The sequence below is a fragment of the Lutra lutra genome, chromosome 2 (assembly GCF_902655055.1).
Source record: "Lutra lutra chromosome 2, mLutLut1.2, whole genome shotgun sequence".
Classification (NCBI taxonomy): domain Eukaryota; kingdom Metazoa; phylum Chordata; class Mammalia; order Carnivora; family Mustelidae; genus Lutra; species Lutra lutra.
Genome location: NC_062279.1, coordinates 161,925,231 through 161,951,968, shown reverse-complemented (window position 1 = coordinate 161,951,968; position 26,738 = coordinate 161,925,231). Strand labels below are relative to the sequence as shown.

Sequence of the window (26,738 nt, the reverse complement as noted above, 5' to 3'; positions counted from 1 at the left end):
GTGGGAGGATTTTCGCAGCCACGGCCAGTGGGGCAGGGCTCAGACCTCTATACGAGTGAGGAGGCCCTGGACACCTAGCTGCCCTGCCCGGGGATGCTCAGTTCACAAGTCTTGCCACCAGTAGTCTGAGGGGCCTGGGGAGGGGACTTCCTCTCTTTCTGGGCCTGGTGGCAGCACAAACAGCCGGGATGCAGTCCAGGGCACTTGTGATAGCTGCTCCCTAAGGGGGCCAATGGTCCTGACTTGAGGGGAGGCTTGGCTAAGGAAAGCTGCCTGCTTTTTCCCAGCTCAGGGTAGGGGGAGAATTGAGCTGAATGTGCACCTATTCAGAAGGGCAAGGAGCCAAAAATAACTGGGAGCAACAGCATTTCATCTGACAGGCCCAGAAATAGAGCTCATTTAGGACTACACCAAGGCTACAGAGTGGGTGATTCTGAGACCTTCAGCATTCCCACAGAAATACATGGAAAAAGTCCCAGCTCACACAAGGGCTTCCGTCCCCTCTTTGCACAACTTCTCAAAGCAAGGGTCCCGTGGCCCACAGGAAAGGAGTCTGTAGAGTCACAGAGACATAAGGCTCACAAAGGATGGGGTGTGGGGATGAGGAGATGAGGATGTATCTGGTGGAACTTTTTAAGGAAGGGAGGAACAGGAAGTATTTGGTAAATATGGAGGATTCAAAAAAGGAAAAACAGAGATAGGAACAGATTTAGGGAAGCCCAAAGCCTAGGTTTCTCAAATTTTTCATGAGAAAAATGGAAGTACTAAATGCTGAAAAAGGGTTTTGTTTTGTTTTTGCTGCAAACAGGATTTAACTGGATCCTGAAGGTCAACCTTGGCAGAAAAAAAGGCCGTGGTTTTCCAATGGGGATGGGCAGCGTGTTGCCAGACAGCAATCTTCTCTTCTGTTTTTGTTTTCCTCTCTTTTATGTTGATGTCAAAGGCAAATGTCACAGTTCATTTATCTTTATCCTGCATATCTGAAGTTGCAGAAAGGAATGGAGGGAGTGGGAGTGGACAGAATTCCAGAGAACTCTGGAAAAGCCAGGTACTAACAGGAAGGAGATGGAGAAGATGACACTGACTACTGAAGGAAAAAAAGGCAGAGAGGTGATAAGGGGGCAAGAAGAAAAGGAAGGATGGAAAGAAAACAAAATGAAAAAGGAAGATGATGAAGTCGATTTTATGGAGTGACTAAGTCTAAGAACTTTCTATGTAGAAGGCATGGGGGCAGTCCCCAGGGCCAATTAAGAAACAATCCCTGCTCCCAAGGAGCTTTTAATCCACTTGAGGAGAACAGGCCAACAGACCGACTAGAACAAGATGCAAGCTTAGCCAGCTGCCTAATGGAGCTGCAGGAGAGAGAGAAAGGACTGGTTGCTTTTTAACTGGAGGTCACTAGGGAAGGTTCTCTAGAGCTGGTGGCATTTGCCTGGGCTCCAAAGGTTTATGTAGGAGGGCAGTGGGCAGAAGGAGATTTCCCCACTCTTATGTAGTGCCCTCCCTGCCCTCCCTTCTTATAACTCAGAGATCAGGTGTCTCTGCACAGCCAGATTGCTCTACCTGAGACATCCTTGGGACCTAGAAGTGTGGTTTCCAAGGGCTCCTGCATGGACCATGACAGCCCGAAGGTAAGTTTCTACGGGTCCACAGCAAAATAAGAAAATGACCCATCAGGAGTTTTTCACAACTTATATTCAGTTTAAAGGACTTTTCTTTTACTATATTAGGTCCTTCCTAATTTTTTGATGGTAAAAATACCCTGTCTTTTGGATGAAATAATGTTGATAAAAGACAGCATATTGGGGCAGGAGGGTTGTTTGTTTTAAATATTTTTACTTGGCAAGTGAATAGTTGGCCAAATGCATTGGTCCCTGATATCTTACAGATTTTATTTTTTAAAAAGATTTATTTATTCACTTATTTCTTTATGAGAGAGAGAGAGAGCGCATGTGCGCAAGCAGGGGGGAGGGGCAGAGGGAGAGGGAGAAGCAGACTCCCTGCTGAGCAGAGAGCCTGACTTGGGACTCGATCCCTGGACCCCAGGATCAAGACCTGAGCCAAAGACAGATGCTTAACCTACTGAGCCACCCAGGCTCCTGATTTTATACATTTTAAACCATTATAGCATCCAAGAACTACTGGCTTTGGATACCATTCTATTCCCACTGAGGCAAGCACGTTCAGTGAAGTTTCTGTCTTTTCCCTGCAGCCATGACCACCTTCCTCCAGACCTCTGATTGCTCCAACCCAGAAGCCTTGTGGAGGGAGGCTACCATCCTCCTTCTGGACTCTGTCCTGTTCCATGTTGAAGTGTGGTGTTGCTTTCTCACTGTCTCTCAGAGGGGATGGGGTAAACGGACTCACACTAAGGCAGTAATGGATAAATACGGTCCCCAGGGACCTTCACAGTTTAGCAGAGCATTAACACTTAATTCAAACCAATAAATCATAGAAGTGGGAAAGAATGATATTTTTGGAATGAACAGTCTTCTTCTATAATCAGACCACACCCTTCAAATTATTGATACAGACAGCTGGAGAGGAGGCAAGGGCAAAAACTGATCCTGGCTTCTGGATGGAAATGTCACAGACCGCTGTGAATAGAAATCCTGACCTTCTCTATTTCTGCCCCTCTCCAGTACAAAACTGATCAGTCAATCCCTCCATCCCCCTGGCCTGGGCCACAGAGCAAGCTGAACATCCCTTTTTGAGGACCAAAATTATGTTATGGTTAGTCTTCTGCACGCCAGCTGCTCCTCACATTAAGGGATGACCAGTCACCTCTGGACTCTGGAGCCTTGGGTGGGGCCTGACGCACAGTAGGAGCACAGCTGAAGCCTAGTCAGTCAGAGATTTGATACACCAGGTTAAAAATAGCCCAGTGCCCTACAGGGTGCCTCCACAGTGACGATAGTCAGGGAAATTCAAACTCACAGGCTTCTAAAACTTCAATTCCATGATTCCTGATTACAAACAACCGGAGGAAACTATTTCGTTCCCTGAAGACCAACTGAGTCCGTGGGCAATGAAGGGGGAGAGAACTCCAGAGAAGCCTAGGAAGACAGGTTCCAGAAATATTGTGAAGCCCCATATCCTGGAACTGGCCAACAATTTTCCTTCCACATACAATGAAATGTATAATTTATACTTTGACCTGACTATATATATATATATGTGTGTGTGTGTGTGTGTGTGTGTGTATATATGGACATAATCTGGGACAAGACACCAAATCTTTCATCTCCTTAGACACTCAATAGAATAAATGATTTTCCACATCACACAGGAAAATTGTAAGTGCTTTGGGTCTATAGAAGTGGGACAGTGTTGGAGACATCTGTCAAAAAGAAGCCCTCAGATGCTTTAAAGGGGTGGCTACTGGATGAGGTGGGAGCAGAATGACCCTTTCTATCAGCCAGTGGTTCTGGAAATGGGGTCTGTGGACCAGCAGCAGCATCCCCTGGAAACTTGTTGGAAAGGCAGCTTTTCAAGCCTCATCAGGGCCAACTGAACCTGAAATTCTAGTGGGCTTGTCCAGCAATGTATACTTCCTAAGTCCTTGCTGCGGTTCAGACGCACGCTGGACGTTGAGAACCACCGACAGAAGACATTATCTTGCAGTGAGTGTCTGGGAGCCATGAGCCTGACCCAGGACCACAGCCCTCAGGTGATCTAAAAAGAGAAAGGGATGACTCAGCTGGGTAGCTGAGTGTGCTGGGGCCTATCCTGAGATGGCTGAGGGCATATCCGGCCACAACCCCTGGGCACCCCATCTTCACTGCCAGCCTCCCCTGTCGCCTGGCTGGACTTGACCTACTGCTGTGGCATCTGCACAGGGCAAGGGCCATATCCTTCCAGACTCCCAACTGTTCTTAGCTGCAATATGCACAAATCCACCAGTGCCTAAGGGAAGATTTTTAGAACTTTCGAAGGTGGGTTAACTGTTAACTGTTTTGAGCAGCAGCTCCGGGCCCAAGCAGTTCTCTGAACCTCCTGACGCAGGCCCACGCTTCCCAGAGCACCGGGGAGGCCGCAAGCTGGAGGTATTGCGGTCCAGCCGCGCCCCTCGGACTGGTGGCAGAACACATACCGCCAACCGTCAGTCCCAACCTGGGTCCCCAAGACCCAGTGCGTGCCGGGTTTATTTTTAAAAAGTGTTTGTGCACTTCACGAGCCTTACCCTTTCATTTAGGGCTTCAGTCAACTTGCATTGACCTAATTAATTTATTTTCTTTTCGGTCCAAAGTGGAAGCTGGGGCACAGCGCTGCAAATCCAATGCAAACCCGCTTTGGGCGCCGGTACTCTGGACAATTAAAACAAAGAGCGGCGGCGGCGGCGGCACCGCACAAAACCCTCGGGAAACATCCAGAACGTGCTGCGTACCAGCCAGCAGGGCGGGGCGAAACCTGGGTTAAAAATGTGCGCGAGGGAGGCGGCCCCACCCCTGCAGGTGGACAGGTGGAGGTTGGCAGGGGTCAAAATCCAGCCTTAAAGGACTAGAAGCTGGGCCGCCGCGTGGCGCAACTGCAGGGGGCACACTCGCCCAGCGCCCAGCGGGAATGGCGCCCTCGCCAAAAAGCAACGAAACAAAACCCATTGCACCGGCGGGAACTGGGCTGCGGGACCCGCAGGAGGAGTGGGTGGGAGCCGGAGAAGGCGGGAGGGGGGACTAGAACGGGAAAGGGAAGGAGGAGAGGGAGAGAAAGGACGGGGAGGAAAAGCAGAAAGTGGAAGGAAGAGGGGGTGAGGAAAAGAAAGGTGCGAGCAGGAGATTGGGGAAAGGGAAAAGGGGGAACGGAGGGAGGGGAGAGAGGGCTAGCGGACAGGAAGACCGCCGAAGGGGGGCGGGGGAGGAAAGCGAAGAAAGGGAAAAGGGGGGCGGGGGCGGGCGGGGAACCGAGAGAACCCGGCGGGGGGCGGCGGCCAGGGGGGCGGGACCGGCGTCAGTCCCCACCTGCGGGGGCGCCGGCCGGCCCGGGAGGTGGCAGCCGGGGTCGGGGGCAGCTGCGGGGAGGCGGGCTGGGCAGGGAGGCAGAGGGGAGGGAGGGGACGGCACTTGGAGGCGGGGAGGAGCCGGCGCTCGGCTGGGGCTGCGGGGGCGGCGACGGCGGGAGCGGCAGTGGCGGCGGCGGCGGGTCCGGCGGCGGCGGCGGCAGGTGGCCCCGCGCTCGGCGGCCGGCCCGGCCGGGGGCGGGCGGGAAGGTGGCGCCTCGGGCGGGGGCCGGTCCCTGCACCAGGTGACCTGCTCTGGCCCGGATCCGGGCGGCCTCGCCATGCAGCGGCGCGGTGCGGGGCTCGGGTGGCCGCGGCAGCAGCAGCAACAACCCCCGCCGCCCGCGGTCGGTCCCCGGGCCGCAGCCATGGCCCCCCCGAGCGGCAGCGTCCCCCCGGGCCTCGGCGGCCGCCCTGCCAGCGCGCTGCTCCTGTTCTGCTACCTGGTGAGCGCCGGACCCTACCCGGGTCCTCCCCTCCGCGCGGGGCCCCGGGGGACGCGGGCGGGGACGGCCGGGGACCTCCGCGTCGCCGGGCGGTACGGCGCTGCTAGTTTGCTCGCTTCCTGGCCGCTGCGCCCCGGGCGCGCCGGCACCTGGGATGGGGACCCGGGGCGCGGAGAGGGGTGCGTGGATCGGACTTGTGGCGCGGCGCTCTCGCTCGTCTCCGTTCCTCTTCCTCCCGAGACGCGCTCCAGAGCCGGGCGAGGTTCCCCTCGAGACCCCCCTCCCGTCCCCCGCTCCATCTGGAGCCTCGCCAGCCGCGTTTCCTCCCCACCCGCCGCGCGCGGCTCTCCAGCCCCCTCCCTCCCCGTCCTGGGCTTCCCTCACAGTCTCGCAGCTCCTGCCTTCCCGTGCCCAACTTCGCCTCCCGCCTCGAACCTCGGTTTAGTTTCTGCCGGGTTCTCATGGCCCGGACCGTTTTCTGCCAACGCGCTGGCGACGAACCCTCGCGTTTCCAGCGCTCTTCAACTCCTCCGTGGTCACTCCAGCCAAGTTGCGGATGCCGGAAAGAAATCGAGTTCTTTGTAACACCCTTACCGCCTGAGTGGTGACTTTAGCTGCGACTTGAACATTGTCATTTAAGAGAATACGCTTGGCATAGGCACGTCAGTTTACCATTTGCGCTCTTCTTGGCTTGGGTTTCAGTCATCAACTAAATGGCAGTAACCTATTTTACAAAACCAGCTCATTTAGAATACCAGAGTAATTTAGACCCTCAGAGCGAGGTGGGGGAATAGTCCTCAATTCCTTGATGGCTTGCTTTCTTCTGCTTTGAAAGCTCCTAAACAATAGTAAATTTACAGGAGGCGACACCCTTCCTGTCCAGCCTACCTTATGTTCCAGGATCCTGCAGAAACCTTGGGTTATCTCGCCATATATTACTGTAAATAAATGAAATCGAAAATGCTGAATCATGAAACTGATGTAATAGGAAATTCACAGAATGCTTAAAATTGAGCAGTGTCATTGTCCAGAATTGTTCTCATTTATATGGTCTCGCCGTTATTTGGAGTCTTCCTTTGTAGAGGCTAAAAACTGCTTAGGAGACATTGTCAGCCATCAGGATCTGATTCCAGAGAAATTGCCACCCAGCCCAAGTTTCTTTTAACACTCTTTACTTCTTGGCTGTTGCATTTCTTGAAGCAAGAGGGTGTAGAAATGCAAATTGTAATTCGGCTTTAGCGTCTACCTGTTGAGTAATCCATGCTTCTCCTCCCGTTTTAAAGTTAACCAGCACCAAAAATTTGGTGGTTGGGTTTACTTGCTGTCTTCAGAAGTTGTCAGTTAACATGCGTGGGTTAAGTATTATTATTTAATATTTATGCCACTGGGTTAGAGCTTACAGACTTATAAATATAACTGCCAAAACAAATGACAGGGTTTCAGTTTAAACAGATGATCCCCATCCACAAGGCGCTGGTTACCCACAGAGGCAGAAATGATGTAGTAGAATAGTGTGTGAAACATTAATGTCCCGGTTATCTGGAAAGTTCCACACAGAAATCTGAAGACCTGGCAAGGAGAGACCACTTCTTGACAGTTCTGAGAAATCAGAGTAACAGGAGCAAAGCCCAAAGGCCTAGTGGTCTGTGGGAACAGAGGCAGATGAGGGAGCAAATAGAAAAGATCTGTTGGGACCCAGGGGGATTTAAGGGACCAGGTCACAGAGAGGGGACAGAGGTGCTGTGCAGAGAGTACAGTGAGATAGTGAGGTGGTGAGGTCAGGCCTCTGAGGAGAGGAATTATAGGAAATACTGTAATGTGGGAACTAACCAGAGCACAGCTGAGTGTCTTGGCTGATAGGGAAGGACTGGATTTCAGAACCACTGTGAAGAGGCAGTGTCAGTGCTTCCTGCTGTGTGTTTCCTTCGGATGGGCTTCAGATAGGCGAGTGCACAGGAAAGACTGGCAAACAAGCAAACCATTTTGCAACTGAATGAGAAGCTTTTGTCAAGCCTGGGAAAGCAAAAGTGTGATTTGGAAGATGGGCTTCACCTTTTGTTTTAAAGGTCTGGCCATTTCCGTAGGATTCTGCTCTAGAGGTATGTGCTATCTGAGCCTCTGGTGAAAGGTGAGGCTTCCTGACCTTGGAGAAATTCACTGTGCGAGGTGGGGAACATCTACCTGAAGCACGAGATACAGAAAATGACAGGGGAAAAAAGGCATAATCGTGTCCATTCTCCTCATGGAGGAATACTGCCTAGAGAAAGTGATTGGTCAGGGGAGGTGAGGTGTGTAGGTGGAGGGTAGATGTGGAACAGAATAACGAAGCAGGATCTCAGGCACATGTCGACACTAGGGGGAGAAAGCTATCCCATAATTTGGAAACATAACTAATAATATTAGTTTGCATTGTACTAAGTTGTTTATATCCATTATCCAGTATTTTTTTTTAAGATTTATTTATTTGAGAGAGAGCATGTGCGAGCAGGGTGAGAGGCAGAGGGAGAGAGAGAGACTCCTCAAGCAGACTCCCCACTGAACATGGAGCCCAATGCGGGGCTTGACGCAGGACTTGATCCTAGGACCCTGAGATCATGACCTGAGCTGAAATCCAGAATCGGACGCTTAACCGAGTCGCGCAGACACCCCTCAATTCTCCAGTATTAACTTTAACGACAACCTTGTAAAGTGGGAGCTGTTATGATCCTTATTCGGATGAGGTAACTAAGACTCCGAGAGGTTAAGTAAGTTGTCCTAGGCCACACAGTTAGTCTAAGATAGAAACCCAAGTCTGTCTACTTCCAAAAACCCAGTTCTTAGGCATGCTAACGTACTGCTTTCTGTATGTTGCTGCTTTGTGCTCGTTCCTCTCATACATAGATGCGTGGGCCATTACCAAACCTCTTACAATGAGCAGCCACTGTGCAGTTGGCCAGGATGTGAGGTCATGTCTAAAGTAGCCTAAAATACACAAAGCAGGAAGCACAGGCCACACACTAGAAGCAGGATGTTAATGAGAAAAAAAATAGGTGAAATCAGAAAATATTTGCCATGGAGTGATAAAAGATAGGGTCTCTCATCCGGAGGCACCTGGTGGAGGTTGGCACTTGGCGTTTGTATGAATGTGTGTCCAGGTGTAGAGCGAGTATGCCTTGGAATGCATTCTGTGCATTGGCTGTGATTTGGGGGTCGATTACCACTCTGTGTCATCCCCACCTGTGTTCTTGTTCTCTTGACTGGAGTTGAGAATGGTTTTCTGAACAGAAGCCTTTAAGCCCCTCCCCTCATGGGGAGCGAGCTTCCCAGAGCCAGGGTCCTGAGGCAATGGGCACCTTTCGTCCCTATTGGCTGGGACAGAGTCACCTTCAGTGGCAGCTCAAGAACAGTACTGTGACTGTAGCTAGGTTACTGCCAAAGCATGAATAATTGTGACGAGGCCTGAAAGATAAGTCACGGAATGATGCCAAGCAGATTTCTGAAAAGATGATCCTTGGTTCCAGCAGCTGCCAGAAAATTCTAAGGTCACCAAAGGTGAAGAGGCAGAGAGCCTCCTCAGAAAGGGTGAGGGCCCGGAAAGGAAAGGGTAGCAGAATTGCTTCCGCTGAGGTCCCGGGTGCTGAGTGGTATGGTCTGGGCAGGACTTGCCAGCAGACCCCTTTGGCATTCCCGTACGTCATTGCCTTGTACCTTTCTCCAGACTTGGCCAGCCCAGCGGGGGCTGCCCCAGCCCCATCTGGGATGGTGGCACTTGTGGAAGGCATTTCTGTCCTTTCCGAACGCTGGTCTCGAATGTATAATTTTTTTCTTTAATGAGAAAAACAAATCTCATAATGGCTAGTATTGATGTCAGCCATAGAGCGGAAATATTCAGAGTGGACGTTTGCATTTGTTAGACAGCCAGAGGTCAAAGACGCAAGGGGTCATTAGTGCCACAGATGTATGTGGTGATTGTTAGCAGATCTCCAGTGGTTGTGACAGAATTCCCCATCAGTGGCCACAGACCATGGGTTATCCCTCTGGTAGTACTGGTGAACTCCTTACTCTGTGTCTAACACAGGGCTTAGGAAGATCAAAACAAGGAATAGAGCCTCTCTATTATCTTGTTTGTACAAGAGTGAAAATGGATATTTGAAATACAGAGCTCAGCTTCAGACTTCTTGTCAGACAACAGAGGCCACATTCACCCCGACCAGAGCTCCTAAAATCCCCCAAGCCATGGTGTTTGTCTCTTGCTTTCTAGACCTATTCCTCTTGGCAAAAGTGTGGGAATCATGAATTGGCTGAAGGAAGCAGGTGGAAGAGAGGCAGACGAGGCATAAAGAACCCAGGCAGTTCACAAAAATGGATAGACTTGAGTAGACCATAAATAGCCTCAAGTGAATTACCCCGTTTATTGGCTCATCCTATTCCCCCGAGAAAGGACTCAAGGGACAGGAGGGCTGTGCGGCATGGAAGGGATGGCTGAGGACATTCTGCTTTGGCTGCTCTTATTTGTCTGACATCCTCATCCAAAGAAGGGCTTAACTGATCTGGGGAGTTGGCTCAGTGCAGTGTGAATATTTGTGGGTAAGATGATATCTACCCTCCCCAGGCACAAGGTATACCAACCTGGTAGGATCTTAGCCCTCATCCTCCCGCCCCCCTCCACCTTCAAGATGAGAGTGAGCAAAGTCTCACTTCCCACACCTGTGGCCAGAAAGTGGGACAGGTGTAGAGGTCAGTTGGTGAGTCGAGGGCCTCATTTTGGGCATGTCTGGAAGGCAAGAGGGACACCATTATTGACTATGGAGTCAGGAATTTGAATTTTGGTTCTGTTTTTGAGGAGCTGGTTGACCTTGGGCAAGTGACTCCCCGTCTCTGAATCCATTCCATTTTCTCGGCTGTGTCCCTCCCAGAGCTGTTGTGAAGATTCGATTTGAAGGGAGAAGTTCTATGAAGTTCTTTTTGAGAGGATGAAGTCAGAAGTAAATGAGAAGAGGGGCTTGCCGCATCTGTCCCAATGACCAGCTCATAGTTATTCAATGAAATTAAACCAGACCAAACCTTGGTTACCTTCACGATTTAAGTTAAAAAGGAATAGCATATCAAACAGTATTAAAGAGAGGAGAGGAGCCGATTCAACTAGGAGTCTTGCTCGTTGTCGTGATGGTATTTCTCCAGCCAGCTCTCAGGTTTGCGAAGGCATATTTGTCAACTGGGAAGTATTGCCCAAGGCTCATCTTGATTTTGGCATCCATACCGACATCACTGCCCATTCTGTTTAATTGCATGCGTTGTTGACATAAACAGGATTTTTGCTTGCTTCTAGTCAGCAGAAATTGGAAAAGTAGGCCTCTTAAGCCAATACCATGACCTTTTGACTTATGGAAAGTTGGATACAGCCAGTTTGGAGAGAAAGCACTCATGGGCAAGGTTTCCTTTAGTGATCGATGGGGTGGAATGGGCAGGAATGAGAAAAACAGATACTCCGTAATTGTTACATGAACCCACCACATATACGTGTTAGTGTAAATAAATTTCCCATGACAAGACGTGAATGATTTAAGATACCTCAATCTCTTGGTCCCTTCCTTAAAGAACAAGTGGTCCATATAGAGAAAAGAGCCAAGCTTTCTCAGCTTTTTGGAACAGGGAGGGTTATTTGAATAGAATTTCTTATTGATTTTGTATAAGGGCATCAGATGCAGTCATCCTAAAAGAAACTTAGATAGAATCGATAGATTTTTTTTTTTCCATCCAGAAGATACACAAATTTATCTGTTTCTCGACTCCCAGTTTGAATTGAATGCATTTTGATCTCCAATTTGGGGTTTTTTATCACGAACATGACACCAACTGACCCATTTCTTTCTTTATAAAAATTTACAATACATACACAATTAGACAAACATGAGAGAATCTGTTTTGAGAGTGTGTGTGACATTGTCAAATTTGACTTTGATTAAGGCTTACTTCTGATGTAAACAGATGTTTGAGGGCTCAGCCGTCTTTCAGAGCCCAGCTCCATTGTGTGCAGAGCAGATCAGTAGCTTCCGAGGTGGAACATGTATGTGGCTGCCTAAATGGCCTAATTTGAGGGGCACAAAACTGCGCCCACTCACCTCCCAAGTCTTGCTTAAAGCTGCAGTCCATCTGGGCTTTGCTTTGAAGGCGTTATCTCCCCCAGGCTGGTAGAGAAATGCAGATATGTGACACCACTAAAGTCCTTTTTCATTATCACATTAACACTGATGAACTTGCCAGACAAACAGGCGTCCAACATGGGGTAGAGGGATAGGACATTTTAAACATTTAATTTGTATTTTGGTGTGGAGAAATGGAAAGTTCTAGAAGGTAGGGCGTTTGTCTGAAAGGTCTGGAGGGACTTGATAGCTGAGAGAAGCCCACCCTAAATGGGTAAGGTAGATGCCGGAGCACCACCTTCCCTGACCTCATAGTCCCCATATCAGCTGTGATCCCCTAGGGGCCTGGTGAGAGGCCAAAGGGTAAGGGTTCTTCCCAAGGACTTTAATGAGGCTAGATGGAAAAAGAGAAGTGGAGAGGGTCCCCGTCACAAAAGAACTGGTGAATGTTGGGAAAGGGTGGGGAGGAGTCGGGATTGGATCAAGAGCTCCTGGGAGCAGTGACCTGAGGCGGACCACAGAGGCTCCTGACAGAAAGGCTCTTGCCCAGGATTTTACTTCACCAGGAAATGCTTAACCAAACTCCTTCTGTGTGCCTCGTTCTAGCTGAGAAGCCAGAGACATAACAATGAATAAGACGTGGACTCTGACCTCCTAATTTCTAAGTAAAGGAACAACTGGGTAATTTCTTACTTCCATTAATGCAACCTGGCATGTGAAAATACCTATGAAGGTTGGACACGTGTCATGCCTGTAGCTGAAACTCTTCAAGTTAATTGCCTTATTTTCCTGGCAGGAAACAGCTCATAACCACATACATGACTTGAGCCAGGAAATCAGCCTCAACTTAATCAATATTTAGAGTGTGATGTGTTGCTAATCGGTGTTGGTTTTGTACATAACAGAGGTGGCCACAACTCATGGTGCAGCAGCTGCCCACTGGGTCCTCTCCAAGCCACAGGATGCTGGCTTCCTACGTTGCATAGGAGCCCAAAGACTGAAGACCACCGTGCCTCCTTGAGGGATTTAGATCATGCCCCTATAGCCGCATACAATGATTTTGAAGTCCCCTTTGGGGCCAGCACACCCCCGGTCATATTACAAAAACATTGCCCGTCCCAGAAATTGTTCTTCTCCTGTATTCATGCTTCTCCCCTTCTTAAGTTCATCTTCCTCAGTCCATGAAATTTTTCTGCACCCAGCCTAGCACTAACTTCTCATCCCACTTAGCTCACAACTGACAGAAACAATAGCAAGATGTCAACACCATTGCCCGGGAACCTTAGCAAAATAACAAATCAGGCGCCATCCACGGCACGTCTATGAAATCATGCCTAATTGGGTTATTCATCTCTTTTCTCTCACAAGACCATTCCTTTGGAAAGCATATTTTTGGTCATGTTGTGTTTTCCAAAACTCTTAAGTCTAGAATAAAAAGCTCGGTAATCTAGAACAGTAGCCGGCAAGCTATGGCCCACGGGCACAGCCAGCTGCCTGTTTCTGTAAACAGAGTTGAGCTGGACCACAGCCGTGCTCCTTCGCTTCCGAGTTAGTTGTCTGTGGCTGCTTTCTTGATACCACAGCAGAGCTAAGTAGTTTTTCACGGCCACCAAGTGGCCTGCAAAACCTAAAATACTTACCATATGGCCCTTTTTTACAGGAAAAGTCTGCTCACTTCAAATCTAGCATAGCACCATCCAGTAGAAATATAACATAAGTCACAAATATGAGCCACGTGTGTGCTCCCAGATTTTCTAATAGCTGCATTTAAAAAGTAACCAGTGAAATTAATATTAGTGATATGTTTTATTTAACTCACTGAATCTCGATATGATTGTTTCAATGTGTAATTGGGATAAGAAATATTAATGAGATATTTTGCATTTTTAAAAAATTGCCTTTGAAATCCAGTCTATATTGTACACTCACAGAAATTTGGACCAGCCCCTTTACCAGCTCTTCCTAGGACTTGTGACTTCTGTATCAATTAGCATCTAGAACAATGAACCTTGGATTTACTTTTCCTGCACTTGAAGCTTTGAAGTAGATAAAAATAAAATAATCTTCATATGCATATATAGAGTTTACCTTCAAAGCTGAATTTGGAGGGAAGGGCCAGGAGGGAGAACACGGTCAGCTGTCCTATACCTTCTTCTTTCTCATCTGTCCCTGCTGATCTCAGCGATGATGAGCCCAATGTCTGGAAAGTCCTGGGTCATCGAGTGAAGCTGAAACTAGTTTCAGTACGCTGCACTTATTAATGTGGGAAAGTGGACCATGCATGTTTAGCACTAAGATGTAAAGTAATGAACATTACTAGTAACGGCACTTTGCAATGAAATCTCGTGAAATCACGTAGCCTTTCCCCCAGAATTCTGTTTAAAAGAAGTATTAACCCGGAGTTCTAGCGTTAGCAATAAAAACACGATTAAAAAAAAAAAATACTGAAGTGGAGAAGAGGGCTGGGGTGAGTTTTTAAGGTATCATAAGAGTATTGAGGAAGAAGTGTTAAGTCATTCTTTGAGAAAGAACACCAGGTGATATTCATTGTTACCACAGTATGTCCTAGACTCTGCCCTCTGTTGCCACATTAACTGGGCCAATGTGGAATTGAGTGACAGAGGCATGAGGGGCAGTTGGAATGAGGAGTGCCCGCCTCTCTGTCTTCGGCTGGCCTCCGCGGTGGGCTTATTGGCTGGATTCTCCTGTTGAGAAGGGGGCCACATCTTGGCATATCTGGCTGAATGAAAAACCACTGCTTGTGGACAAATGCTGGGGGTAACTTTAGTCACAAGAAAGCAGAATTCCACCTGGCCGCTCTTTATTGTCTTGCTGTTGTGTGCTGTGGGGTGGGGAACGTGGGAGAGGGAGTGAAAGCCAGGGGCTAGGCTCCTGGGCTTGCCTCTCGGAAGCCACCAGCTGGGCGATGTTGGAGAACATCACTTCTCAATGATCGTTGCCTTGGCGGAAGAATGGGGTGGGCTGGCTCATCACCAAGGGCTAGTCCGCTCCAACAGTCACCAGTTCTAATTATAAGATTATTTTTATGTTTGTTTTCCCCCCCCTGTAATTTGGAAGTATAAATGAGAGCATAAAACAATTAAGCCTCTCATTGCGGGGGCAGACAGTTTGGACTGTACCCACCTCTTTACATATTTCTTCCCACAGTTTTCCCATGACTAATCGAAAGCAATGGCCAGCCCTTCTCACTCCACCACTTGGAGAAGCTACATTTTTTATTTTCATCTTTAGGACAGTTGCTTTTCTTTCCATCCTCCACCCCCCCACCCCAAATCTGTCCCCCGCCCCCGTATTCATGTAGTACAAAATTCAAAAGATAAATAAGGCTATATAGCACACGTCTGTCTCTGAGCCTATCTCCTGATCACCTCATCCTTCTCCACGTGAGCAACCAATGCTATACATACTCAAGCAAATGTGTAGATATTTTTCCTTTTCTTAAAAAGAAACTCAAATGGTACTTCTGAACCTTGTTAAAAACAACAACAACAACAAAACTTCAAATTTTAGAGATCATTTCATTATCTGTCCATGAAGCTTTTCCTCGTTTGAATAACTGCCTAGCACTCTAGGAGTGGATGTCCTATCATTTACTGAACCAGCTCTGTCTTGATGGACATTTAGTTTTGCATCCTTTGTTGTTACAAACTTTGCTGCAATGCAAACCTGCACATCCATCATTTTGCACAAATTTGAGTATATGGGTAGGATAAAATCCTAGAGGAGGAATTATTGGACCAGAGGGTGGGCGCATTTATATTTTTGGTGGATACTGCCTGACCACCATCCGCAGAGATCACTCTCACCAGCAGTACATAAGAAGCCAATCTAGCCAGGACAGCCTGTTATCTTGGACTTTTTGATCTCTGTGAAGCTAGTAAGTTCAAACTGATTTTTTCGGTGTGGTTTCAACTTGCCTTTCTCAGACTATCAGTGGGAATTTACTTATTGATGAACTGTGTCATTTGCTCGTTTTTCTTGATTGTCAGCTTTGTTTCTAATTCGTGGTCAGTGCTTTCAAATAGAAACACTGTTCCCTTTTCCAGAAACTTCCATTGATTCTTCACTGTCTGTAGAAGGAAAGTCCACATTCCTTGGGCTGGGGGATTCAGTGGCCTTCAGAGCTGTCTACCCAAAGAACTTTTCTTCTCTCCTCCAAGCCCAGCTGGAATACCATTCCTTCCATAAAGGTTATTCTAGACACCTCCCCCCTGCCCCGCCGGTAGGATTACCCTCACCTGGGACTGGATTCCTTTAGGACTTGCTTATAGTTTGACAGGAGCCCTGATCATGTTCTGCCTGGGGTCACTGCTCTTTGTAAACACAATTCCCTGATACCCAGCTTTGTGTCTTAGCCCCTTTTGCGTCTCCTGTAACCCTCAGCAGGAATTGAAGAAAGGGGGCCTTATTTCTTCCTTCTTTGGGAAACTGACCTTTTTCTTTAAACTTGTAAAAATATTCACAGCATAAAATTTACTGCTTTTATCACTTCAAAGTGTACAGTTCAGGGATGTTAAGTACATTCATATTGTGTAACCATCACCACATCCCTCTCTAAACTTTTCCTCTTATAAAACTGCAACTCTGTGTCCATTGAACAATACTTCCCCATGATCACCTCCCCCACCGCCAACTCCAGTCCCTGGCAACCACCATCCTCCCCCTGTCTCCATGCATTTGACTGTTTCAGGTTCTTCATAGAGGTAGAATCATGCAGTAGCTATTCCTTGCGACTTGGCTTATTTTACTCAGATTGTTTCCTCAAAGTTCATCCGTCTTGTAGCATGTGTCAGACTTCCTGTTCTTTTTAAGGCTGAATAATGTTCCATCATGTGTACATATCTGTTTGTGTATCCTTTTATTCGCTGAGGTCATTCCTACATCTTAGCTATTGTGAATAATGCTGCTACAAACATGGGTGTATGTCTATGAATGTATCTCTTCGAGTCTCTGTTTCCAACTATTTGAGGCTTTATAGCCAGAAGTGGAATTGCTGGATCATGTGGTAACTCTAGGTTTAATTATTTGAGGAACTGCTGCACCATTTTACATTCCCACCCACAATGCACCAGGAGCCCGGTTTCTCTACCTCCTCTCCAATGCTTGTTATTTTTGTTTTGTTATTGTTTTTGGATAATAGCCATGCTAATGGGTGTGAATGGTCCAGAGTAATCTTTTCACTGTTGTGTTTTGGATGCCTGAATCACAAAGTTATATTTAGAAGAGCTCTTTGCACCCGTATATCAGTATCTTATGCTCAAAACATTGCCTTGATCTCATGACCAGCTTCCAAGAATTCTTCTGCAAGGAATGTCTGTATTAAGAGGTCTTTATATTTAGAGAACTAGAGAAATCAACACACAGATAAAATCTTTCTTGGCCCATGTAGCCCCATCCATGGTGAAAGAATGTGACGACACAGTCTGTGGTCCAAGCCTGCCTGTGTGTGATTTGGAGCAGTGGAAACTCCTGCTGGTCCGTCCATCCTGCGTGCTTGTCCTGGCTCAGAACTCATGGGAGAAATAGGGGCCAGGTTGGCATCCCTGTCATGTTCCCTCTTGGGTGCACTTTGAACTCTTCTCCCACACTTTGATTTGGCTGCATGTGTCACCGTTTGAAGTCAGGACAATGGTCTGGAAATGTCTGAAGCTGGCTCATCTCTTTTTCACACTAAGGCAGGCTCACCGCTCCTGGATTTGTTACAAACTAGCTCCTCCATTTGGAAACCAACTCTGAAATGATTGCCATGTAGCTTTGAAAGGCCCATTTTGATCAGCAGATGCTACTGAGTCTGGGGAGAGACTTAAATGTGGCCTAATCTTCATTTGTGTGTGTGTGTGTGTGTGTGTGTGTGTGTGTGTGTGTGTCGGTTTTTCTCTAATTGTTTGGGAGTGGTTTTGCCGTCTTTTATGTTCCACATTCAGTGCTTTTTGTAGAAAAAAGGAAATGATTCGCATATCTGTTAATGTGATGATTTTTAAACTTTCTATACCTCTTTCTTTCTTTCTTTCTTCCTTTCTTCCTTTCTTTTTTTTTTTTTCCCCTTTTCAGAATGTTATGCCGTCTTTGGGCAGGCAGACTTCCCTGACGACGTCGGTGACTCCCAAAGCCGAGCAGAGCGTGGCTTACAAAGACTTTATTTATTTCACTGTCTTTGAAGGGAATGTCCGCAATGTTTCTGAAGTCTCGGTTGAGTATTTATGCTCTCAGCCTTGTGTTGTCAATCTGGAAGCGGTTGTTTCATCTGAGTTCAGAAGTAGCATCCCTGTGTACAAAAAGAGGTGGAAGAATGAGAAGCATCTTCACACCAGCAGGACACAAATAGTACATGTGAAATTTCCAAGCATCATGGTTTATAGAGATGATTATTTCATCAGACACTCCATTTCGGTATCCGCGGTGATACTACGCGCCTGGATTACTCACAAATACAGTGGCGGAGACTTGAATGTTAAATGGGAGGAAAATTTGCTACATGCTGTAGCGAAGAATTATACTCTGCTGAAGACGGTCCCGCCTTTCGAACGCCCTTTCAAAGATCATCAAGTGTGCCTTGAGTGGAACATGGATTACATTTGGAACCTTTGGGCAAACAAGATTCCCCAGTGTCCTCTTGAAAATGGTAGGTCGTTTGCCTTGCCAGGGACCTAATGCTCATTTCTTCAGATAGTTTGTATCACGAGAGGATGGCAGGAGAAGGTTCTTACACTGGCCTTGAGGAAGTGGCAGGGAATGGTGGGTACACCGAGGGAGTCTGTAGTTTAGGACTCTGGGGAGAAGGGGGGTCGGAGGTAAAAAGGTGATGAGAGAAGAAATAAAAGAAGAGAGTAGACTGCATGGGAGAGTCACAGAGGTCACAGGGGGCCCTTGAGAGATTTGGTTCTCAAGTTGTAAAGGAGTGTTAATGCCACCGAAACAGCACTGGGAAAATCTCCTTCCCCTCTCCCTTCATGAATCCTTTGAGTGTCAGTTATTTTTAAGTGGAGTCTTTTGACCCAGAGGAGATGAGAACCAGAGGCACCTTTGTGCCAAAGGTGTTATCCCACGGTAGTTTTCAGCCCAGAGCCCCTGGGTTCAACTCCTGACTTGCCACTTTCTGCCTTGGCATTCTAAGAGCCTCAGTTTTCGGATCTGTAAAATGGGGATGATAAATAACAATTCCCTCAGGGCCGTGTTGTGAAAATTAAATGAGATGTAATAGCTTAACGCATGATCAGCACTCAGCAAAAAGTAGCCACGATGCTGACAGAGTCCAAACTCTGCATCTTATCCTAAAAGCCAAATGGTTACAGCCACCGAAGGACCCATGCAGGAGGTCCCTGTGCCCTTCCATGCAGGAGGTCCCTGTGCCCTTCCTTAAGCACCGGGGCTTGAGGTCTCTGGCTTGTGTGCTCTTAGTTTTCTCCATTGGTATGAAGGGCATCTTCCTATGTGGATGCTGAGGGCCTGCTGGCTCTTCTGCTGATCTGGCCATGCTCCCAGGAATTCAGCCGGCATCTGACAGTGTTTCCTGAGGTGTAGCTCCAGGACCAGCTGAGACAGAATCAGGTGAGGCTCTTGTTGTCAATGCAGATTCCCAGGCCCCATCCATATCCTTCTCGGTCAGGATCTGTGGAGTGCAGGGCCATGAAACCAGCACTTTAAACACACTCCCATGACCCTGATGCATCTTTAAGCTCCAGGATCTCTGGAGCAGCGGCAGAGCTGGTGGGTTTTCCAACTTGAGTAACTGCGACTCAGCCCCCATGGGTCTGGGATAGCAGACCCATCCGCGGTAGGTGCCTGACCCATCATGGTCTTTGAGAGGACTGCTTTGGGGCAAGATGACCTAAGAACACTGAGAAAACAATGGCAACAAATATTTCCCGGGACCACCCCAAAACAGTCCTGTATCTGTTGGGCGTTTTGAGAATCTGTTTAACCATATATTACAGTTGGTCACAGACCACTTTCCATAGAATGAATGCATGTGGCATTACAAAAAAAACCTCTTTATTTTGACATACGTATAGATTTGCAAGAAGTTGGAAAAATTGGAGAGAGTCCTGTGGATCCTTCCCCCAGCTTCCCCCTAATGGTGAGGACTTTCATAACTGTAGCTCACTAGCAAGACCAGGAAAGTGACATTGACCTAGTACCTTTGAACTAGACTACAGACCTTACGCAGAATTCACCAGTTTTGTTTTTTTTTTTAAGATTTTATTTATTTATTTGACAGACAGAGATCACAGGTAGACAGAGAGGCAGGCAGAGAGAGAGAGGGAAGCAGGCTCCCCGCTGAGCAGAGAGCCCGATGTGGGACTCGATCCCAGGACACTGAGATCATGACCTGAGCCGAAGGCAGCGGCTTAACCCACTGAGCCACCCAGGCGCCCCGAATTCACCAGTTTTTATGTGCTTTTGTGTTTGTGTAGTTCTATGCACTCTTACCCTGCACTTGGTCTGAATAGCCTTGTTCTGCGGCTAGCATATGCTATGTCTGTGTGGGGCTTTAAACACAGATAATGGAGAGGGAGAAGGCTAGTCCTTTTCTGTGTGTATGTGGGTTGCTGGAAGGGTGGTGCAGGCGATTAAATGTCTGAAACCTTCGAGCTTCCAGCGTTTTGATGATCGGGGTGCATCCCTCTTCCAGGAGGAAGCCCATGCTGGCATCTTTCTGGAATGCCTTCCACAGGGGGACCTCATTTATTAAGGAGAAGGAAGCACAAGGCACATATGGCCAGCTTTGATTTGCCTTCGATTTTGTCAGGGAGTAATGATTCCATTTCATGTGTGGCAAATCACATATTTCTCATTGAAGAATGACTAAATTGAAAGCTGGAAGTTTTCAAATGAAGTCGTTTATGAACTGGCTGAGGTCTTAGGACGCCCCGCACATACCCTTAAAATACGAACCACCTTTCCTTTATTTTGTTGTTCATTCCCCTATTCACCGAGCTTCAGAATAGTGAGGTGGGATTTTTTTCTCCCCACCTTCCTCCGAGTGTTACTTTTGGGGTGAGAACCAAGCTAATAAAAGCATAATGCCGAGGAAAGCCTTCTCTAATCATTCACGTCACCCAAAATGGGGGCTGGGGTGCTCATGCGCTCTCAAAGCCAGCCCTGTTTGCGTGGCTGTGATATGTTCACCAAAAAGGGGAACATTTCCTCTCCCTCTCTTTAAAAGAGGAATCAAAAGAGCGTGTGCAGCAGCCCTATGGAAAGTGTCCACGACCTTTGTTCTGGATACGGCTGAGCGATGGAAGGGGGTCAGGCCTCTGGCTCACTCTTAGCAGGATTTCTCTGTTCGGCTCTTGATGAACAAGAGTCAAGTCAGAACAACAAGATGGTATTAGGGAGCCAGGGTGGTGCCTTTCATGCCCGGTCCCCTTGCAGTTTGCAGCCAGCACCAGTGTGGGGTGTGGGGGAACGTTTTCTGTGTCAAGTGCCTGGTGTCTTACGAGGGCTCCACGTCTGGCTTGCTTTCATTTTCTTTTTTCCTTTGTAAAGAGAGAGAGAGCCAAAGTCTGCATGCCCAGGGCTGTTCTGTGAGTATTGTTAGAGTGCCCCTCCACCAAAGGCTCCCAAGGGGATAGCTGAGTGCACCCGGACACAGCCCTCACCCTCACACCTGGCCCTTTATTTCCTTTGCCAGGACTGTGGCAGGCCAGGCCGTTGGTCTGATTTTTGGTGCACATGCGGCAGACCCTTGTCTGGCCCTGCTGAGAAAACATACCCCAGATCAGAAGTCAGCAGGTCCTTTTAGGACACGTGTGTGTCCAGGCTTGGCCACGTGTCCTTTTGGTGCACCTGTTCCTGTTGCATTCTGGGCACGTGGGCACCTGTGGCTGAACTTTCCTGGGGGAAAGGGACCGGGCATTAGCAGTTGTCCCTCACCAGTTCCCCATGTGCCTGACTCACGCATGAGCTCATCAAGAAAAAAAAATCCACCACAAAGGCAACAAGCCTAGGCCCACCTGGGCGGCTCCCCCTGCCTGTCCTCCCGTAAGAGGTCAGCGGGTCCAGCAGCCTCCATCTTCAGACAACATTGCATATTCAGTCATTCCTCATCTCGAGGATTGCTGTCATACTGGTGGATGTCACAGCCTGCAAGCGGCTCCCTAGCTTTGCCCTCACACCCCACAGGGCAGCCAGGGCAGACATGTCCCCTGGAGGTGGTTCCTCCCACTGCAGTGAGGAAGAGCCCCCCCCCCCCTCGCCGCCCCCCCGCCACGACCCTTACCATGGCCTGTACCAGGGGTCCCTGTCCTCTATCTTGCCACATCTCCTGCCATGCTCCTCTTTGTCTACCTGCTCCAGCCACTTGGGCCTTCCAGCTTCTTCTCATGCTGACAAGTTCATTCTCGCTTTGGGACATTTCTGTGACGGCTCCCTTCCCCTCACAGCTTGCTCACTGATGTCATGCCCCTGGGCTAACGTCATCTCAGAAGAGAAGACTTCCCTGACTACTTTATCTCCGATGGCAGCCCCACCCCTGCCATTCCCACCCCCTTGTCATCTGTCGTTATTTTCCTGCATAGCCTTATCATCCCCAGTCATCGTAATTAAATATGTGGCGTTGCTTTGTTGCCAGTTGCATGTCTCGGGACCAGTACGCAAGCTCCATGATGCCAAGGTCCTGCCTTGTTTCGTGCAGTGCCCAACACTGCAGCCCCTAGCGCACAGCGGGCATGCAGTGACTCTTCGTGAATTGAGTGATGAATGCTCTCAGCCAAGGGGCAAGGACCTTTTTCTCATATGCCTGCATGTGATCGTCACACGGGGACATACCCACACAGCTGTGTTGCCACATTAGGGAGCACACTGGGGTAGGGGTGGCTGTGTGCCTTCTCAAGGCTTACACACACACACACACTGCAACTGCCTGGGGACCGCCCATCTGGGCTGTGCTGGTTAAGGATGCTGTCTCATGCTCAGTGATTCTCCTTTGCAACCACACACAAGCCCACCTTTGCCCTGCCCTCAGAGTTTGAGTCTGGGATTGCCCATACCCTGCCTTGACTTAATCAATTCCTTTTACAAGGGATAGCCTTCCCCACTGCCACACCACCTGGTAAAATCATGCCCATATTTTGGTAGCTGGCTCAAATTTCCACTGTTCCCCTGTTCACCCTTTTCCTTTCCTTAACCTTACGTTACCTTGCCTTACCTCGCCTTACCTCCTCTCCTCTCCTCTCTTCTCTTCTATTCTCTATTCTTCTTTCTTTTCTCATCCCCACAATCAGAAATTAACTCTCTACCCTCTAGCCTTCCCTAGCCCTCTGTTGGTACCTGTCTCTCCATGCCATGTGTATCATGTTTAAGTCAATTTCTTTAGAGTCTGGAGGCTAGTAGTTGCAGACATGGTCCCCTCTGTCTTTAGGTGCTTATGGGGGAGGGAAAGCCAGCTGCCAATAGTAACAGCTACCTTCCGTTACTGAGTACTCACCATGTGTTAGGCTCTGGGCTAAGAGCTCTATGTATCTCATTTAATCTGCCCAGTGCCTTACTATCATATTTACAGAGGGGGCTACTGACTCAGAGAGGGAGATTGACTTGTCTAAGGTCACACAGCTTCATGATAGAGCTGAGATTTGAACCCAGGTAGTCTGGTTCCCAAACCCCACATGTAACTATTAGCCTATACTGTTGAAGGATGTCATGAAGCTATTTATAATTTACTTGAAGTCCTTCATTCATTGAAAAATGTTACGGAGCAGTCTTTATGTGTTCCGAGCTTTGCTTTTTTTACAGAGGAGCTGACTTTTGAACAGAGACTTGAAGGATGAGTAGAGTTTTCAGAGTCAGAAAAGGAGTAGGGGGAAGGGCATCCAGGTGGAAGGGAAGGCATGAACCATGGCACACAGAGGAGAAAATGCAGCCGAATGTCAGAATGGTGATGAGCTTGCATCTCTTGATGGGAGGGGTGACAAATAGGTTTCATCTTGCATTCCAGCTAGGAGGGATTGGGGTGGCCACGTAGAACGTGATGTTGAGAAGGATTCTGAGGCTGAGTCTATGCCTAGTGAGAAAGAGTGGCAGGCAGATCGATTACCAGTGTCTGCCACATGGTGGAAATGCCGAGTAAAAACTTCATGCTCTGTGTTTGTTCACCCAGGTAGACTCTCAGGTGTGAGTTGGACGATTCAGGAAATCAGACTGGAAAAGCAGGGAGGGGGCCACCCTTTGAAGTCTCTGAAATGCCATGTGGAGGTGTATTAAACATTCTGCCCTTCTGTCCATCTATAGGAATGTTTTTCTGAGCTTCCAGCTTAGGTCAGCAACTAGGGAACATGGCAGCTTCCTTCTTTTCCACTTTTTCTTCCTTTTGCCAAAAACCCATTCTCATCTTCAGATACAGTGGATTAGAAGTGTGATTTCTTATAATTCCATTACAACAAAGTCATGGAAGGGCTGAGTCAGATAGGGGAAGCCAGGCTTTACCTGTCTCTGTGAAAATACCAAAATGCAGTGAGACTATTTAAGTCAATGTCATGATGATACTGTTTATAACTATGGGAACAATGCATTTAGCACTTTCATTAAAAGAGAGAGAGAAAGAGCCTTGTTCCTTTTTTCCCTGCAGTTAATCACGGTGGTCTCAATTTCTCAGTAATAACACCAATTAATGCCTCGCATCTGCGTGGCCCTTTATGATTTTCAGAACACTTTTTCCATGCACATTGTCTCATTTAATCCTCGTAATAGTCCCATGGGAAAGGGTATTATTCTCATCCTTTCTTTTCAGGAGAGAAAAACCAAGGCTCAGCTTGTTTTGCGGGAATCCAAACTTTGCTCTGCCGCCTCTCTGAAATATGCTAAGATTTCCCTAACCCAGGTTCTAAATTAGAAAGGAATACACTTTTTTTAAGCTGAATTTTTACTGATGTGAATCATCCTGTGTTCCTCACCCACTGGACTTTGTGCCTTTGAAGCAGATTGAATAGCCGCAGAGCCCAGGGCTGGGAAGGCCTCTGGATGTGTCTGGCCCCTGCCCGCGGCCTGCACGGGAATGCTCAGACCTTGTTCCCTGCGTTTTTAGCCTAAAAAGGAATATATGTACCTGGTAAACAAACAAACAAACAAAAAAAAAACATAGAGTGTAAAAGGGATTGGAGGAAGAGCTAGCTCCCACTCACCCTGTGTTCTCGTGTTTTTCCCAGAGGCAAACGCACTCACACTCATTTCTTGCATTTCCTCCCAGAAATGTTCTCTGCTCCTATAAGCCTTAAGTTGAGAGCCCCCATCTTCGTGCACCCATGAGAAGGCCCTATAAACTCTGTCTCGCACTCATTAGCAATACGGCAGAGATTGCCGCCTAGCAGCATGTGCCACCCGACCTCGTTCTTTTCAGTAGCTGCTTAGCTTCCTGTTGCCTGACAGCCCATAATTTATCTCACCTGTCCCCTCCTGATGGTCACGCAGGTCATTTCTAGTCTTTTACTATTAGCAACAAGGTTTCACCGAACATCCCTGTACACGTATCTTAGTGTACACCTACGAGTATATTCGCAGGGTAAATTACTGGGAGTGAAATTTATTTTATTTTTAACACTCCTACTATTGAATATGCCACTGACTTCCTTACTCGCCCACTTTACTGCCTGGTATCCTTTGGGGGGAAGTTCGGACCTAAATCATACTTGCTAGAAAATTGAGTTTTAGTTCTCAGGCTTTGGTTTTAAAGAAAATGAAACACCTGAACATTCCTGCCTTTTAATGTCTTGCATTTGGAAAGCACTGTTGAGTTACCTGCACTCTTTCCTTCTCCAGGTTAGAACATCTTAACTTCTTTTCCTCCTGTTTCCACTTACAGACTTAAAGTTACTTTTTGCCTCAAGACTGTCTCTTATCCCCAAATGGGCTGAGGTCTCAGCTGCACCGTTGTGGTTGTGTTTGAAGCACATCCCGAGTAGGGTTTTGTTACATGGACATGGGACTATCTCCAGAGCAGGTGTCCATGTCAGAGCTCTGATCACCCTGCTGACCTGGAGAATGGGCTACATGACCGACCCCAGCCACCAGGCTCCGTGGTGACGTTCAAAGTATTTAACAACCAATTATTACACAGGGTCTCCTGGTCAGGCTCTGTAGGCGCTAGCCATAGTGCTGAAACAGGATGGTTCGGGAGGCCTTTCTACCCTGAAGGAGAGCCAGGATGGGTAGTGGTTGTGGAGTCCTGGATGGTCGAGGCAGCACCCATCTCTTTGGGAAGACCTGGGAGACGTGATGTGGTTTAATAACAAGTCCATTGGTTTTTAGTGGGAGATCAGCTTTGACTCATTCCTGCATCTCTTACTAGGCCATGCAACCTTCAGTGGGACACTAACACTGTTCTTGTCTCCAAATGAGGGAGTTTGTGCCATACAAAATTTAATGCCTCTTCTTGCTCTAAAATTTAAGGAAATAAAACAAGCAGGAATAGTCAAGGTGGTGGGTTCTAAATCTGAACTATCTTCCTGGTATTTTAGGTTTGTTGTCATGATGACTTTTTCCTACCTAACTTCTTTATTCAAAGTTAGCCAGAGAAATGGGTTTGAGAGAAGCATCTGAAGGAAGAGAGACTGTGATCTAATTTGGGCAACATGGGACACATTATGGCATTGTGAAAAGAGCTGGGCAAGAGGGAGGCAGGTTCAGATCCTGACTTGGCCATATTGTGCCCATTTGTTCATTCGGTCATTCATTCAATCATTCATTCATTCATTCCCTCAATATTTGTGGAGCCTCTGTCAAGTGTCAGGCACTGCTCTGTGCTCGAGGGATGGGATAATGATTGAAGTAATGTCCCTGTTTTCTTGGGGCTTACATTTTAGAGGAAACCGGGCAAGTCTCTCAACCTTTTTGGACCTAAACTTTGGACTTAAGTTTTTCTACCTGTAAATTCTTTCATGAGGAATGACACTGGTGCTGTTAACTCCCCATTCTAGTGCCCATGACAGCCATCACTAATCAAGCATGGTGCTCCAAGCAGCCACAATGACTTAATAGAAAACAAGCCTCTATGTTATCCTGGGCTAGCTGAATTCTAACATCCTTTCCTGTTCTGAAATTTCATTCTTATTATTTCTAACCTAAATGGAAAGGCAATATTATACTGAAGGAAAAATTGCTGTAGAACTCCAAATCATAGAACTATTCAAGCTGCAGATTTTACAAGAAAGCCACCGCAGC

The 26,738-nt window shown here is 47.7% G+C and overlaps 1 protein-coding gene across 1 annotated transcript in view; it reads left to right on the top strand.

Annotated features, from left to right (window-relative positions):
* The first annotated feature begins 5,115 nt into the window (after positions 1-5,115).
* Positions 5,116-26,738, top strand: part of SEL1L3 (SEL1L family member 3) — a 99,876-nt gene continuing 78,253 nt past the window's right edge. Inside the window, exons 1-2 of the mRNA XM_047719046.1 lie at positions 5,116-5,442; positions 17,637-18,207. Coding sequence (XP_047575002.1) covers positions 5,278-5,442; positions 17,637-18,207 — 736 coding nt within the window. The 5' untranslated portion in view covers positions 5,116-5,277. The remainder of the gene's footprint in view (positions 5,443-17,636; positions 18,208-26,738) is intronic.